Source organism: Petaurus breviceps, unplaced genomic scaffold (assembly GCF_028583685.1).
Source record: "Petaurus breviceps papuanus isolate PSGF00001 unplaced genomic scaffold, PetGlider_PUasm1.0 355, whole genome shotgun sequence".
NCBI lineage: Eukaryota > Metazoa > Chordata > Mammalia > Diprotodontia > Petauridae > Petaurus > Petaurus breviceps.
In genome coordinates this window covers 567,573-583,897 of record NW_027186289.1, presented here as the reverse complement: position 1 = coordinate 583,897, position 16,325 = coordinate 567,573, and the positions used below count along the sequence as shown (strand labels likewise).

Genomic DNA, 16,325 nt, shown 5'->3' with positions numbered 1-16,325 from the left:
CTCATCACAAACCCATTCATCACACACTCATCACACATATGCACATGAAAACACACTTATCATACACAGACTTGTCACACATTCCTCATTTACACACATTTGCACACACACCCATTCATCACACTCATCACACACATGTGCACACACTCATCACACACCCACTCATCACACATTCATCATGAACACACACTCATCATACATATACATATGCACATATACACACTCATTGTACACATCACACAATGCACATGTACACACCCACCACACACTCATCACACATATACACACTCGTCATACACAAACTTATTACACATTCATCATTCACACATATGCATACAACCCTTTCATCACACACATGTGTGCAATACACTTATGACACACTCACCACACACTCATCATTGCACACACTCATCACACACCTACTCATCACACACTCATCATACACATGAACACACACATCACACACTCATCATGCATATGCACACATGCTCATCACACATGCATACACTCACACACACTCACACACACAGGCACACACTCATCACAACCCACTCATCGCACATTCATCGCTCACACACTCATCACACACATGAACACACTCATCACACACATGCACACATCACACACGCTCATTGAGGTAAGCTCAGTCATGGGAACTGGCTCCAGGTGGGTGAGTCCAGAGGCCCCCAGCCTGCTCCTCTGAGGCTGTATCCCCTCTCTGTATCCTCTGTCCCACTTCCACTCCACATCTCCAAATCCTGATCAGTCAGCACATGCTTCTCAATCACCAACTCAATATTGGGCTAGGCCCTTGGGATTTAAAGGCAAAAATTAAACAGTACCTGCCCTCAAGGAGCTTCCTTTCTATCAGGAGAGACATTTGGTGTTGGACCTGCAGTCAAGAGGACCAAGTTCAAATCCAGTTTCTGACACTTACTACTTGCCCTGAGGCCCCAGGCAAATCAAGTTTCTCTTCTCTCAGGCTTCAGTGTCTTCATGCATCCAGTGTTGATGTCAGAGCTCAGATCCTAAGTACAAGGCCATTCCTCCCACTAGGAGCTGTCAAGTGAGGAAAGGCTTCAGGCGGGAGGCTGCATTCATCAGAGTTCAGAAGAAGCTTGAGATTCCAAGAGATGGTGGCCAGGAGGGAGCGTGTTCCAGACCCCGGGCACAGCCCACAGAGGTAGGGAGCTTAGGGTGAGGAAAGGCCAGCAACTCATAATAAGGGGGGACTCAGGTCCTGAGCTCCCAGAGGCCCCACCCTCAGGGACACTGGTAGTCATGGAGAGATCCACCCTAGCAAGAAGATTCTAGACTCTTGGGCCAGGGTGGGGCGAGGCTAGTTGCTCAGGTTACCACAGGGGAGGATCCCTAGAGACCCCCAAGGTCAGAGGACTAGGAGCCCGAGCTGAGGGATCCTGGGGGCATCATGATGGCTGCTGCTATCCCTGCCCTCTGCCTCCTGCTGCTGGTGATGGGCAGAGCTGGTGAGGGGGAAGGGTGCAGGGGGAGAGGCTAGAGGCTAGGAGGCTCCTGACTCTGCCTCCCCCCCCCAAACAGGACTCCCCCTCTTCTCTTCCAGATGGGAATGGAATCCAAGGTTTCTTTTACCCGTGGAGTGAGTTGGATGAGGCCTGGCTGGAGACCTGTACCCCCCGGCTTCCTGAGGGAGGAAAAGGCTGTATAAATCATTGTGCCCAGGGCCCTGCGGGAGGAGAGAGCTGGAGATCAAGATACTGGGGTCCTCAATAAAGGAGCAGGCTAGAAGTTTGTGATGCCTAGTTTTCCAATAGGGGCTCTGGCTGGAGATTAGGATTCCTAGGTCCCTAATCCAGAGGGTGCTGGGGCTCAGGACTCCTGAAGCTCTGTGGGAGGAGAGATCTAAGATGTTTGGTCCCCATCCCCTCCCATAGGCTGCAAAGGGGATACGTGGGACAGGAAAGCATGTGGGGGCCAGGCAGCCATCGAAAACCCAAACCTGTGCCTTCGACTGCGCTGCTGTTATCAGGAAGGGATTTGCTACCACCAGAGACCCGACGGTAGGTGAACGACATTCAAGGAGTTGCTGGAGTCTGGGCAACGGAGGCCTGAACGTTTTCGTTCTGGGAAGCCTAGATTGTTGGATCCTCCAACTCAGGCAGGGAGTGAGGATTGGATTTACAATTCCTTGAGGATAACAGATGACTAGACAGCCAAGGAAGACAAGAAAGGAGGACCTGGAGGCCTGGGACTCCCGGGGGGCCTGAGACCCCTGGGTTAGGCAGGCAGGGGGGTGAAGGGGCAGGCTGGGTCCCCCAGGCTTGGCGGGCTGGGTCCCTGGATGCAGAAGTGGCTGAGGAGTCCCAGACAGCCGGGTCTGGCGCCTCTGCCCGCCTGCCTTCTCCTCTCCAGAGAACATGCGAAAGAAACACCTGTGGACCTTGAGCTTCACGTGCATTGGCCTGGTCACGCTCGCCATGCTCATCTGTCTCTTCTGGTGAGAGGCCAGATTTGGGGCTTGGGGCCAGGGGATGGGTATGGATCTGTCTCCTCTTTTCACTCTCAGCAAGCCCCTTCTTCTCCTCCAGGGACCACTGCTCTGTCCCCCTCAAGCAAGCGGGTGGAGGGACTCAGCTCCCAGAGCCTTTGGCTCCTCCGGGCTAGGGTTCTGTAACTTTCCATGGCTTCTGAACTCCTTTCTAGCGCTCGTCTGTGATCTATCAGCCGACGAACCCTCTCTGAGCCTCAGCCCCTCCCTCTGTGAAATGGGAATAGTAATGAACCCATTTTGCCAACTCTGAAGGATTGTAGCCATCGGGGCCACTACCGATAGCTGGCTGACCGAGTACCTGATCATCTCCTCCAGGTGGGCCAAACGCCGGGGCCTATATAAGAATCTGAAGATGCCAGGCCGCGTGAGTGACACAAAGAAGCCAAAAGTCTCCCGGAAATTCTCCACCATCTCTTCTCATTCCTTCTCCTTCAACAAGGAGAAGTCTCCTCTCCTAGCAGCCGAGGGAGGTGGCCCTCAGCAGTGTGGGAATGATGCCACAGAGGGCATGGAAGGCAGCGAGGTGGAGCAGGAAGAGGAAGAAGAAGGAGATGAGTGTGATGAGTAGGGGCGCCGCACCCCCAAAATAGAGCCTTGGTCCAAGCCCCCTTGCCTCGCTTTTTTGGCCTGACACCTTTGTCTATTGCAGGACTCCAGGCCAGCCCCAGGGCCATGGGAGAGTCTTCTAGACTGGCCGAGGGCAGGAAGGACATGGAGGCAGTGGGAGATGTTCCTTGGACCTTGCTAGGCCCTATCGCTCTGGGGACAGGTCTCCCCAGCAGCTGGACACCCCCAGGGACTGGGGGAAAAGGGGTCAGAAGGAAGGCCAAGAACACTGAGGCCTCAGAGCATTAGCAGACCCTTCTCAGAGCCTGAAGTGCCCTCTGAGGCATCTGGTTCAACCTGGCCCAGATCCAAAGAAGAACAATCTTTACCACTCCACATGGTCATTCAGCTATTGCTTAAAACCCTCTAGGGAGAGAGGGCTCACCACCTCCAAAGGCAGCTCCTTCTACTCACTCTGGTGCAGCCCTCACTCTTAAGAAGCCAAATCTGCTTCTGGGACTTTGGCCCACTGCCTGGGGTCTCCCTTCTGGGACCAGAGAGAGCTAAGCTAATCCCTCTTCCATAGAACAGCCCTTCCATAGAATAGCCCTAAATTTCAGCTAAATACTGAAATTTATCCTCCTTTCTCTGGCCCTTCTCTGACCACTGGGCCAGAATTCTGGGCAGCACCCATTAGGAGGAACAGCTCCAGAGCTGGCCAGATACAAGCCAGAGCTTCCCGGGCCTAGGCTGACACTAAGCCTCTCTCCACACCACCTAAGCACCTTCTAACTTCCACGGCTTCCATAGCACTGTAGTTTCTTGGGTTTGCAGTCCTCTAAGATCCTTGACTCTTTCTTTCTTCTTCCCTCCACCAGCACTATTCCAAGTCCCTGCCCCCACTAAACTTGCGGTTTCCTTGATGTAAGGAGGAAATTTCCTCCTCTGATGTAGATAGAAGACAGCTCTTTGACTTAAAAGTTTGAGAGCTGTCCAGGGCATCAAGAGGTCATGTGGCTGGGGCCACAAACCCTGAACATGCCACTGGCAGCTAGGTCTCGCACCCAAGCCTTCCTATCTCTTTCTCCACAATACCACGATGACGGCCTGAGCTGATTTCACCCCTGATCTCAAAGCTTACTAGATTAAATTTTGTTACCTTCTACTGACACTAGGCCAAGAGCTGGATGGGGACCTTGGAGGTCATTGAGTCTAAATCTTTCCTTTGGCAGAGAATGAAACTTAACTGACATCTTCCTCTGATGCCGCCTCATGTCATGACTGTGCCAGTGGAGCCCACAGGGCTGGTCATCACTAAGCTGACCCCCAGGGAGTGAAGGCTGCCTCCAAAGGCCCCGGCCAGGACTAGAAGGGGATCACAAATCTGCTGCTTGTTCACAACTCACTGCTTGGCTGAATTCTGGCCTCCCTGGCCTAGATTCTGAAGAATTCCTCCCCTTTGGGAATTGCTGGTGGCACCTGACCCTCTCCAGGCTCCTGCCACCTTTCTGGGTCTGTTAACTCTTATGATCATGAACAGTAGCTGAGCAATGCACCAGTTTTCTCAGGACCCAAAGAGGATGGCATTCATCTGGGTGAGGGGAGGCCAGCTCACAGGCTCTCTTATGACATGCTCAGAGATCTCCCCCATCTAATACCTTCCTGAAAGTAAAGAGGAAAAAGGCCCAGCAGGGGTCCATCGAGTAGCACCGTGTCCCGCCACCCATGTACTCCCCCCACCCCCCGCCCCGTCCCAGAGATACCGACCACTGGCTCTTCCTTATTCTTTTTCCCTCAGTACAGCTGCTTAGGGACAGCCAGGTGTCTCAGGGGTTAGAGCACCAGGCCTGGAGTCAGGAAAACTCCTCTTTGTGAGTTCAGATGCAGCCTCAGGCACTTACTGAACAAGTCGCTTCCCCACTTCCTTCAGTTTCCTCATCCATAAAATGAGCTGCAGAAGGAAGTGGTAAACCACTCTGATAATGTTGCCCAGAAAACCCCAAATAGGGTCAGGAAGCCAGACCTGATTGAATGGCCCTTACATCCTTTGACGGCCTCAGGTCATTAACACTTTTGCCCCTCTAATATTATTATTACAGGACCACAGCCCATTTGGGCACTCATCTCCAGCTATATGCCCTTCTTAGTCTTTTATATGTGTCTTCTCAGAGGCACCAGTTTTCCAGAGGGCTTTCGACCTGTCCACATCTCTCTCCAGGTGGCATACTCCTCCTCCCCTCAGAAAAGTCACTTCTGGGTCATCAGAATTTCATGCTTAAGAACTTTCCATCCCATCTGGGGCCAGCCTCCCTTTTGGCCCCTCATGCGTGTTCTTTCTACAGACAATTTGAAATCCATGATGTCAGAATCTCTAGCCCTGGGAGTTCCCCTCAGCCACACTCTGAAGACTGCTCAGCAATTATAGGGGATGCAAGGACATAACCTCAGGTTTCACTTGGCCTCATGGTCATGGGACCAGAGATTCAAAGCTGAGAGGGCCAGAGGTTGTATTCACCTAATACCCATATTTCATCTATGGGGAGCCCAGAAGAATAAGGGATTTGTCTACAGTCACACAGAACATGGCAGAGCCAGGGTTTGGACTTAGTCTGTGACTACAAATCCAGCCATTTCTTCACTCTGCCATGATCAGTGTGAATGGTGACTGAATCCAGCAAGGGCACGAGGAAGGATGGGAGAAGCAGCCATAGTTGGCTTCATCATTCCCGGATGGCGGAGTCCCTGTCTACCAACAAGAGACCAGAGTGGGGAGAGGGAATGGGAGGTGATGTGGAGAAAGGGCCTGGCCCTCCCTTCACCTCTCCAGGTCCAATGATTAGGGGAACCCCATCCCCAGTCCTTGGAGCTCCAATGAAGGTTAAGTCTCTCTGGTGCTGAAAGTTGGGAGAGAAAGAGCAAGGTACCCCAAGCCCCAGGTTCTTAAACTGGTTCCTAAAAGTGCCCAAAGATACAAACATGGGAGTCCAGGTTGAGATGGGAGTCTTTATCCAGAGGCCAACTGATGGGGAAGAAGGGAAGAGACAGTGGGGAGGAGGTGAGAGCAGGGAAAGGGGGCTCTTCTGTGTCATTGGGGCCATTTTGGTGTCTGCCATTCCATCCAGATTTGGGTAGGCACCTGGTGGAGAGAGAACATCATAAGCATGCCAGCCATAGCCCCAAACCCTCAAGGAGAAGGGATGTGCACACATATGGCACCTCTGGCATTCCTCCATTCTCCATCAAGAAGGGGATGATTGAGGGGAAAATACAATAGGGGGGATGGAAGAGGAGAAATATTAAGTACCTACTATGCAGCAGGTGCTGGGTAAGGAAAAGGGGGATGGGGAAAAATAAAAGGATGGAGATAGAGAATGGGACTGGGGAGAGAAGGGGGCAGGCAAAAGAGAGCTCGCTGAGAGAAAAAGGAACCGGAAGACAGACAGAGAGAGACGGAGATGGAGAGACAGAGATAGAGCCAGAGGTGGAGAGAGATAGAGATGGAAAGAGACAGGGATGGAGAGAGACAGAGATGGAGAGAGACAGAGATGGGGAAACAGAGACAGGGATGGAGAGAGACAGAGATGGAGAGAGACAGAGATGGGGAAACAGAGACAGGGATGGAGAGAGAGATGGAGAGAGACAGAGATAGGGAGACAGACAGGGATGGAGAGGGACAGAGATGGAGATACAGAGATAGAGACAGAGACAGAGAGACAGGGATGGAGAGAGACAGAGATGGAGAGAGAGGGATGGAGAGAGAGATGGAGAGAGACAGAGATGGGGAGACAGGGATGGAGAGAGACAGAGATGGGGAAACAGAGACAGGGATGGAGAGAAACAGAGATGGAAAGAGACAGGGATGGAGAGAGACAGAGGTGGAGAGACAGAGAAAGAGACAGAGATGGAGAGAGATAGAGATGAAAAGAGACAGGGATGGAGAGAGACAGAGATGGAGAGAGAGAGATGGGGAGACAGAGACAGGGATGGAGAGACATAGAGATGGAAAGAGACAGGGATGGAGAGAGACAGATATGGAGAGAGACAGAGATGGAGAGAGACAGGGATGGAGAGAGACAGAGACAGGGATGGAGAGAGACAGGGATGGAGAGACAGAGATAGAGACAGAGATGGAGAGAGACAGAGATGGAAAGAGACAGGGATGGAGAAACGGAGATAGAGACAGAGATGGAGAGAGACAGGGATGGAGAACCAGAGATAGAGACAGGGATAGGGAGAGACAGAGATGGAAAGAGATAGGGATGGAGAAATAGAGATAGAGACAGAGATGGAGAGAGAGATGGAGAGAGACAGGGATGGAGAGCCAGAGATAGAGACAGGGATAGAGAGAGACAGAGATGGAGAGAGACAGAGATGGAGAGAGACAGGGACGGAGAGAGACGGGGACAGAAAGACAGGGAAAGAAGAAGACATTGCTGGGCACAGCAGAGCTTGACTGGGAGACAGCAGAAGCTGGGGCTTGAGGAAAGGGAATGGAAGGCAAAGAAATCACAGCATTTCTGAATATGTATATGTATGTATGCGTGTGCATACACGTGTGTGTATGTGTGTGTGTGTGTATATATATACACACATGCATACCGTATATTTCCACTCACAGCTGAACAAACCCCCTTTCTAACCCCCAACCAATGGTCTTCCAGCTTCTGTGTGGATGCCCAGAGTGCCCTTCCAAGGCAGCATACTTCATTCCTCCCTTTGTCATGGGTAGACAGTTAACTGGAAGGGATCTGAGGGTCCTAGTGGACTGCAAGCCCAATGTGGGTCTCCATGTGATGCCAGCTACAGAGACTGTAGACTGTCTAGGAATAAGGAGCAGACAGACTGGCAGTATGGACTCTTTGCTGTCAGACTCCAGCTCCCTTTGGGGAAGGGTCTCTATCCAGCTTGAACTGTTGGAGGATCCCATGAAGAGGGGGTGGTGACACTGGCAAAGAGAAGCCAGAGGGTGAACATGAGAGCTGCCTTTGAGTATTTGAAGAAGCCATGATTTGGAAGCATGGAGAGTTTCAGCTGAATGGGAACTTTCTAACTGGGTTACCCAGGAGGGGCATGGGCTACCCTGGGGGTAGTGAGGATCCCAGAACTACAGGTATGCAAGCAAAGGTGAGGGAATTCCTCACTGTCATGCTGTAATAAGGACTCCTTTGGGGGTGTGAGCTGTAGCAGACGGCCTTCTAGCTCTAAAACCCTTTAGTTCTGAAAAGCATGGAGACTGAAGAGGGTGGGAGCTGGGGGAGCCAGCTAACCCTAAGGCAGATCTACCCACACCAGAGCTCATTGAGGCCTTTCCTTCCCAGGCCCCTTGGGAGACTGAGAGCCCAGAGGAGGCATGACTAGCAGCGATAGGGTTACGGGGAGGCCTATGGGGGATAACTGATCCAGCCCCCTCCTCCTTGGGTTACAGAAGAGGCCCAAGGCACAAGGCTGTGTGCACACAGCACAGAGGAGGGCCCCCCTGACCGGTCCAGGGGGAGAAACAATGGGGTGCGGCTGGAGGAGAGATGCGGATGTGCAGAAGGGGGTCCCCCCTCTCACCTGGGCCTCTCTCTCACTCCATCCCTGCTCCTGCCCCCGAAGCCTCCAGCGCACTCAGCTGCAGGCGGACACGGCGGGACGTCTGGGCCTGCTGCTTGGGGGTACCCCGCCGTCCCCCTCGGGCCCCAGCCCCTCTGCCCGGGCCGGCCTGGGCAGACCAGCGCCTGGACAGCTTGTGGGCCAGCCGGGCCAGGGTACCCGGCCTGCGGCCATAGTCCCTCTCTAGCTCCTGGCGGGAGATCTCGATGTTGCCCGTGTACCAGAAGATCCAGCCGAGCAGGCTGAGGAAGACCATGAGGGCCCCCGTGTAGATCAGCAGGTCTCCGAAGTCCCGGCCTTGGACCTGGAGGTGGGCAAAGACGCCAGTCAGCAAGGCCACCATCCCGGCCACGTCCAGGCCCACAGCCAGCAGCAGGGCTACCCGGCAGCGGCCCAGGCCTGAAGAGGCAGGGGATGCCCGGGTGGCAGGAGCCTGGGCTCCGGGAGCCACTGAAGCAGGCCCGGGGCACGGGGAGGAGGAAGAGGAGGCGGTGGCCATGGCCCGGCTCGCTGAGGGGGGGAGCCCCAGGGAACCGGTCAGACAGGTTCCGGGGTGAGAGCCCCACTGGGCGGGATTAGGGGAGGAGGGAGCCGAGCCCAGCCTTCTCTGTTTCCTGGGTCTTGGGTAGAGGCTGAGGTCTAGAAGGCGAAGGGAAAGGGGCTGGGTGGAGGATCCCAGAGAGAGGGGGTATCATGGACCCTGGAAATCTGGGACACTGCGAGGGGAACCCGGGAGGGGGGCTCGCCCTGAACTGTGCCCAGCAGGAAACGCCTTCCAGAGTGCACCTGCCACCCAGACCAGAGGGCGGGAGGCCCAGGCCACCCACTTTCCGAGTGACTTTAGCTAGGTCACACATCTCGGAGAGGTGCGCTGATTGGGCTGGGCCTCCCGCCTCAGGAGTGGCGCTGGGCGGTCCGGGGCCAGCCCAGGAGGGGGGGCCTCAGATCCCAGGGGGCCGCGGTGTGAAGTGGCTCTGGCTGGAGCTCAAGCCACGGAACTCAGAGCCCACCCCTCTGGCTCCATAAGGCTGGGGAAACTGAGGGACAGAGAAGGCACGGCCTGCTGGAGGGCCAGGGCGGGCTGCAGGCCCCAAAACGACTATCCTGTGTCTGCTCCTCAGACATCCTTGGGCCCTTCCCCCTTCTCTCTACAGCGAGTCACCTCATTTATAGAGAGGGAAACCGGGAAGGGAGGGGAGGGTCCCGTCCAAGGTCACACGGCTCCAAGCCGAGGCTCTGCCCCAGCATCCCTGGGGGTCCCAATGGGAGCGCCAGGAGCCCAGCAGGCACTGAATAAGTTGGATTGATGATGTGCCTCCTGGCCTTGGGCCTCCTCCTCTGCAGGGGCTCCTCCCCGGCAGCCCAAAGTGCTCTGAATTCTGGGATCTGATGGGGCTGCAGCTCCTCTACAACCTTCTGCGGCTCCCTATGGCCATGCGTGGCCAGGCTGCTCCAGGGCCAGTACTGACCCCCAGACCCGCCCCTCCCTACAGCCTTTCTGGCCCCAGGGCCTGCATGCAGTCGGTGCTTAATAAGTGGGCCATGGAAGCAGAGCTGGGGTCTCGGGACCCTGTGCAAGTCCGAGCTCCGGCCCCTTGTCAGCCGTGGGGGGTGGGGCCGCTGGGGGCGGGGAGCGCGGGCTCGGCACACAGCAGGCGCTTAATCAATGCTTATGAGGCCCTTCTGGGCCGGCCAGCTCGGACAGCGGCGGGGACAGGGACCGCAAGGGCGGCCGAGACCCTTCTCTGGGCTGGAGCCTTTGGGCACACGTGGGGTACGTGGCCCGAGCGGCCCAGGGGCTCCTAGGATCTGGGCTCCGGCCCTGCTGCCTGCGGGCCAGCGCTTCACCCGCTGCGCCACCTAGCGGCCGTGCTCGTCACAGCCAGGCGGCCGGGGCCGGCCGAAAGGCTCCGGAAACGCCCGAGCGAGCCCAGGCGGGGGGGCGGGGCCGAGGAGGGCCGCCGAAGGATTCCGGACCCGCCCGAGCCCAGCCGAGCGGAAGCGGAAACGCGCAGGGTTATTAAAGCCTCCGCCCCGCCCCCGCCAGCCTCCTTTCCGTCTCCGGGAGCCGCCGCGAGAGCAGGTAATGGCGGACTCTGCTCGCCCCTCGTGGCTCTGAACGCCGCCGCCCGAGGGTCTCCTCCCCCCAGGTCTCTGGGCCCTCACCCCGTGTCCTGACCGCCCCTTGTCGCCCCCAGCCCCCGCCATGTCGGCCCACCTGCAGTGGATGGTCCTTCGGAACTGCTCCAGCTTCCTCATCAAGCGCAACAAGCAGACGTACAGCACCGTGAGTGGGGCCCGGGGGGGGGGAGCCCGGCGGGGGGGGGGGGGCGCCCCGGCCCGGGCCCCCCCTCACCGCCCCTCCCGCCGCAGGAGCCCAACAACCTCAAGGCCCGGAACTCGTTCCGTTACAACGGGTTGATTCACCGGAAGACGGTGGGCATCGAGCCGGCAGCCGACGGCAAGGGGATCGTGGTGGTGCTGAAGCGGCGGGCAGGTGGGCGCTGCCCCGGGGAGCGTGCCCCGGGAGGGGGAGGCGGCTTCTCTTGGGGCCCTGGGAGCCCGCGCCCCCCTCCTCCCGGGGGGGAGGTGCTGCAGCCGCCCCAGACCCCTGCTCTCTCCCCTCAGGTCAGAGGAAGCCTGCCACCTCCTACGTCAGGACCACCATCAACAAGAATGCCCGGGCCACACTTAACAGCGTGCGGCACATCATCCGCAAGAACAAGTACCGGAAAGACCTCCGCATGGTGAGAGCCTGGGCCGAGGGGCGGGTGGCAGGGGCCCGGCTGCTGCCGAGGCCAGCCAGGAGTGCGGAAGGGGGATTCCTCCCTCAGGCCCGCCTTCGCCTTCCTCTTCCTTCCTAGGCTGCTCTGCGCAGGGCCAGCGCCATCCTTCGGAGCCAGAAGCCAGTGGTGGTGAAGAAGAAGCGGACACGTCCCCCCAAAAGCACCTGAGGGGCCAGGCCTGCCCTTGGCTAATAAAGTCAGACTGCCCACCTTGTCTCTGCCGCCTCTTCTTTTCCTTCTCCCAAAGGGAAGGAAACCGTCCCCTCGATGGGTAGCAGTGCTTAGGGAAGGAGGGCTTTCTGCCCAGTCTCCAGCATCTAATCAGTCATTGCCTCTTAGAGGGGCTGAAAGGAGGTGGGGTGTTCTATGACCCACCTTAGAGGGAAGTTGTGCTCATTGAGCAGGGAAGGGGGAGGGGGCCTGGTCCCATCTCTGCAGTGAGGGTGTGAGATGGGTCTTTGAGGATTGGAGGGACCTTGAAGGAAGAAAAAAGCTCTTTCAGGGGCAGGTTGGAGGTGTGGTGCGTGGAGCACCAGCCCTTTATTCAGAAGGACCTGAATTCAGATCTTGCCTCAGAAACTTAATAGTGGTGTTACCCTAGGCAAGTCACTTCATCCTGACTGCTTCCAAAAAGAGGGAAGTTAATGTACAAGTAAGGAAGCTGGAGCCTTAACATCCCAGGTTTATCTGGTGGCTATAGGCAAATGGGGTCCTTTGTTGTATCCCTTGGGAATCCTGCCTCTGGGCCCAGGGCTAATTGTGCCAGTTAGGGAGCCTTTCCTAGAACCCAGTGTTTATGGCCCCTGGGTGACTTGGTTTCAGTCCCCATCACTGCTTCAACAGAGGTCCTAGGGTCCTTTCCCCAAGTTACTAGAGCTTGTATGCCTTGCTGGCATCCAAACCAGCTCCCTTTTAGCTGGTTCACACACACAGCCCACCCCCATAAAGCTGACATCCTGCAGTATGAGGGAGCTTTAGTCCTTCACCCCCATCCCTCCCTCTCACCTTTCCGTATTTCAGAACTCATGTCCTTAAGGTGCTTGTGACTCAGGTGAGGATGAGGGGAGAGGCAGTGAGAGCAGCTGGGACCTGGAGATGATCAGGGGAGCTCCAGCTTGTAACTGGTTCCCGCATTGGCCGGGGCTGCCGGTTGCTATGGAGCACCTATCTCCGGTTGCTATGGAAAAGCTCATTTCGAGTTGCTATGGCTGAGCCATCCTGCTGCCTTCGCCCCACCCCCTCGTTTTCTGATGCTCTCTTGGCTAATGTGGGGATTATTTAGGAGATAGAAGATAACGGCCCAGGGCTTTGGACCTGATGAATAGAGCGATGTCTTGTGCTCCTTTTTCATGAAGCTCACCCGCTGCAATCTTGTCTGGGTGGGCAAGGAGGTTCTGGTGGTTGCAGGGGGAGGGGAAGCAATCCTGGAGTCCTTGGTTTCGGGGGAAGATCCTTTGTCCCCCACGTTTGGGTATCCGTGAAATGGTACTTGTGAGGACCCCCGAAAGGAAGCCTCTGCTGCCGGGAAGGGAAGAAGAGGTAGCTTTTGTCTGGGTTGCTATGGAGTGGCCTCTGTTGCTAGGGGATTGGTACAGAGTGACCCTCCTTGCTTAGGGTTTGCTGTGGAGTGATTTCTGTTGCTAGGGGGGGAGCTAATGAAGGGCCCCTTGCTCTGGTAGCTCGGTGTGGGGGAGGGCTGGCGCTGCCCACAGCTCGGCTCTGGGCTAATTTCTCTTCCTCCTAGAGGAGCATCTTCCCTGGGGATGTATCACCTTGAAGATGGCCTGTTGGGGGAACAGGAGGAGGCCAGATAGGCCTGGGGGCACTATGGGGGATATATCAGGGAGTCAGCAGACATTTATTAAGGACCTACTGTGTGCCAGGCACCGCTGAGGGCTAAACAGAGAAGGCAGAATCCCTGCTCCTAGGGATTCTCAACTGCCTAGTGGACGAGACAACATAAAAACCAGTATATACAAACAAAACGGGTGCAGAATGTATCTGAGAGAAGGCACAGCAAAGGGCTTCTTGTGGATGGAGGTGCTGGAGATGGGGCATCCCCCTAGCTATGTGATTTGGGGTTTAGTCCTGGGGCTATGGGGGTGTGTGTGTGGAAAATTACTTAGCAAGGAGAGGTCTGCAGAAGTCTGAGATAACAGGTGAGAATTATATGTTGGGCAAAGCCCAAGCAATTAGGCTGGGGTTGGGGGGGAGGGCACAATAGAAATAAGCCCAAATCTGTACAGAAAAAAACTGCCCATGTTCTTGAATGGGCAGCTCCAATCAGAATTATGCTTCGGACAAATTAATGGAAACGAAGCCAAGATGAGGCGTTAGCCTGTGTGTTCACACCACCTAATTGGCTAGGTAGCCCCTGAGCACAATTAGCATTGATTGGGCTGAGTGTCTGGGAGTCAGTCTGGGTCCGTTCATGTAGCCAGTTCATCGGCCGCTAGGAGCTCGAGGCTCTTTCTGGGTGTCCAGCACCCTGCTCAGAGTGGAAGCCCGCTGCTTTCAGGTGACTGCCTATGTCCCTGGCACCAGGCTTGACCAGCTCCTGGGCAGGGCTTGTGTAACTGCTGACCCTCAGGCCGGGGCTTGGCCAGGGCTCTGCCTACCCTTCCCTAGTCTCTTCCAGGGGCCCCTTTTCTCTCTCTGGCATCTTCAACCCCTCATAGTTTCAAGGCTTTGGGTTTAAATACATGCAAGGTCCCAAGGCCTTGTGAATTAGGAGCAGAAGCCTGGGCATTCTAGACCCACTTCTTGGCCCACTCACCCCTTGGGAGCTCATCTGCGGCCTTGCTCCAAGCCTCAGGAGCCTAATCCCCTACATTGTGTTGAGAACCCAGTCCTGACCACTGGCCTCAGCTCCCCATTCTGCTTGTTTCCAACAAACGTCATTCTCTTCCCCGGAGTCTCTGTAGACCGGGGTTTCCTTTGCCAGTAGAGTGACCAAAGGACATCTAACCCATCGAGTGGTGAGCCTAGCCCAGCATTTCGTGTTCAAGACTAGGGGATGGGAGGGCACTGGTGCCAGCCCTTGCCAAAGGAGGAGAGGACCCCGAATGAAGAGCACCGACTCCAGAATTCCTAAGGTGGATCAACCTGAAGCCAAGACTGCAGCGGACGGGCCCCAGCGGCAGCTTCTGAGCTTCAGAGCTCTAGATTCAGACCCCATGGAGCCCAGGCTCATCTCAGACTCTGAAGCCACCTCTGGCACCCAGCAGAGAGCCCATCAGGGGAGAACAGAAAGGCCCGAGCGTGATGTGAGGGCCCCTTGGCTCCAACCACCGGTTGTGCTGGAGCAAGCAGACCCAGTGAAGGTGGTCCGGCAGGTCTCTCAACCTCAATCATGTGAACCTTCACGTGCTGCTTTTTCAACTTTATTTTAGAAAAAACCCCAGCCCCCCTCCCACTGCCCCCCCCACCATAACTTAAATAACTTAGTGAGATACAAAAGCGGCCCCTCCCCCGCGCCTTCCCGGTGGGGGGCCCCCCTACAGCCTTCGCAGAGCCCGCTTCTTCTCCGTCTTCTTCTTGGCAGCCTGCTTCTTCTCTCGTTCCCCGGCATGCTTCTTGGCCATGGGGCCCTCGGCCCCGGGGCCTGGAGGGGATGAGGAGGAGGCCCCGGCCTCGGCCCCCCCGGGCCCCCCCCGGGCGCCCGGGCCCCCGGCCCCGCCGTGGATCTCCGTCAGCAGCCGCGCGCGGGCTGCATATTCCTCGTAGTCCTCCAGGAGCAAGCGGCCAGCCTCCTCATTCAGCGCCGACTCCGGGTTCGGGTGGATCAGAAGGCACTTGATGGTCTGCGCGAGGAGGGGGCAGATGAAGGGGGGGGGGGCCGCCGGCGGGGCCCCCCCCCCCCCACGCGGCGCCCCTGCCCGGCTCACCAGCAGCACGTGGCGGATGCCCAGCTCGGCTGTCCAGTCTCTCTTGAGCACGTTGACGCAGATCTCGCCGTTGGCCCCCACGTTAGGGTGGAAGATCTTGGTGAGGAAGAAGCCCTTGGGGGGCGCGGCCGGGAAGTCCTTGCCCAGGAGCAGCTTCATGCGGAACAGGCCGCCGGCGTAGGGGGTCCCCTCTGCCGAGACAAGGGGCACAGGGTGAGCGCCGGCGGGAGGGGGCGGGGCGGCGGGTGGGAGGGGCGCGGCGCTGACCTGGGCCCTCGATGGTGACCTGCAGGTCCGTCAGGTCCTCCTCATTGGGGAACACCTTGATGCCGTCGGGGGGGTCCGAGGTCAGCGTCGTCACTTCCTTGTAGACCAGGCGGATGATGTGGGGGGGCAGGTTCTCCACGTTGGAGTTCTGGGGCCGCGGGAAGGGAAGGCAGCGGGCTGGGATGGGGCGGGCCCTGGGAACCCCGCCCCCCGCCCCCCAGGGACATGGACACGCGTGAGCGCACACGCAAGTGGGACCCATTCATTCTGCCCATCACGGGGGGGGGGGGGGGGGGGGGGGGCTTGGGACCCCGGGGGGCACCGGGCCCCCCCCCCCCACCAGGAGGCACCCACCGGGATGGCCGCCGCTGGGGCCCGTCCTGGCCAGGGCCGCCGCCTCCAGGCTGGACACCAGGGCCTGCCTCCCTGGCCCAGCTCCTCTTCCACTGGACACCCGGAGGCCTAGCTCGGGCCTCCCCCCCGCCCAACTCACCATGTCGCCGGGGCCCGGGGGCGGCTCCCCCCAAGCCCCCTCCTCGGGATGGCCTCGGAGATGGGGGGTCGGGGGAGGGGGCCGCCTCCCCCGCGTGCCCGGCGCGCCCGGGCTCCGACTCCTCCCCCTCTTCCGCCGCGGCCGCCTCCTCGGCGCCGGGCCCGGCCTCGGGCCGCACCCGCTCCCGGTCCTGTGCCTCAGCTGCCGCCGCCGCCGCCGCC

At 57.6% G+C, this 16,325-nt stretch overlaps 4 protein-coding genes across 5 annotated transcripts in view; 2 read left to right on the top strand and 2 right to left on the bottom strand.

The window, feature by feature from the left end:
* Positions 1 to 3,356, top strand: part of TMEM190 (transmembrane protein 190) — a 4,771-nt gene extending 1,415 nt beyond the window's left edge. Inside the window, exons 1-5 of one of the 2 annotated variants that reach the window (XM_069097294.1) lie at positions 1,430 to 1,487; positions 1,583 to 1,618; positions 1,914 to 2,039; positions 2,392 to 2,476; positions 2,846 to 3,356. In XM_069097294.1, the coding sequence (XP_068953395.1) occupies positions 1,430 to 1,487; positions 1,583 to 1,618; positions 1,914 to 2,039; positions 2,392 to 2,476; positions 2,846 to 3,098 (558 nt within the window). In that variant the 3' untranslated portion in view covers positions 3,099 to 3,356. Of the gene's footprint in view, positions 1 to 982; positions 1,184 to 1,429; positions 1,488 to 1,582; positions 2,364 to 2,391; positions 2,477 to 2,845 lie in introns of those variants that run through there. The other variant, XR_011170066.1, reaches the window with a different exon arrangement.
* Positions 3,357 to 6,065: 2,709 nt separating this feature from the next.
* Positions 6,066 to 9,235, bottom strand: TMEM238 (transmembrane protein 238). The gene is made up of 2 exons (XM_069097284.1): positions 8,633 to 9,235; positions 6,066 to 6,212 (listed from the first exon to the last, which is right to left on the bottom strand). The coding sequence occupies exon 1, from the start codon at positions 9,168 to 9,170 to the stop codon at positions 8,646 to 8,648; it is 525 nt and encodes a 174-aa protein (XP_068953385.1). The 5' UTR covers positions 9,171 to 9,235; the 3' UTR covers positions 6,066 to 6,212; positions 8,633 to 8,645.
* A 1,415-nt stretch (positions 9,236 to 10,650) lies between these two features.
* Positions 10,651 to 11,666, top strand: RPL28 (ribosomal protein L28). The gene is made up of 5 exons (XM_069097285.1): positions 10,651 to 10,754; positions 10,870 to 10,958; positions 11,045 to 11,168; positions 11,300 to 11,418; positions 11,536 to 11,666. Exons 2-5 carry the CDS (start codon positions 10,878 to 10,880, stop codon positions 11,623 to 11,625), a joined length of 414 nt encoding a protein of 137 aa, XP_068953386.1. The 5' UTR covers positions 10,651 to 10,754; positions 10,870 to 10,877; the 3' UTR covers positions 11,626 to 11,666.
* A 3,189-nt stretch (positions 11,667 to 14,855) lies between these two features.
* UBE2S (ubiquitin conjugating enzyme E2 S) lies at positions 14,856 to 16,319 on the bottom strand. Its single transcript, XM_069097280.1, has 4 exons — positions 16,105 to 16,319; positions 15,612 to 15,759; positions 15,345 to 15,535; positions 14,856 to 15,260 (listed from the first exon to the last, which is right to left on the bottom strand). Exons 1-4 carry the CDS (start codon positions 16,105 to 16,107, stop codon positions 14,955 to 14,957), a joined length of 648 nt encoding a protein of 215 aa, XP_068953381.1. The 5' UTR covers positions 16,108 to 16,319; the 3' UTR covers positions 14,856 to 14,954.
* Between the last annotated feature and the right edge of the window lie 6 nt (positions 16,320 to 16,325).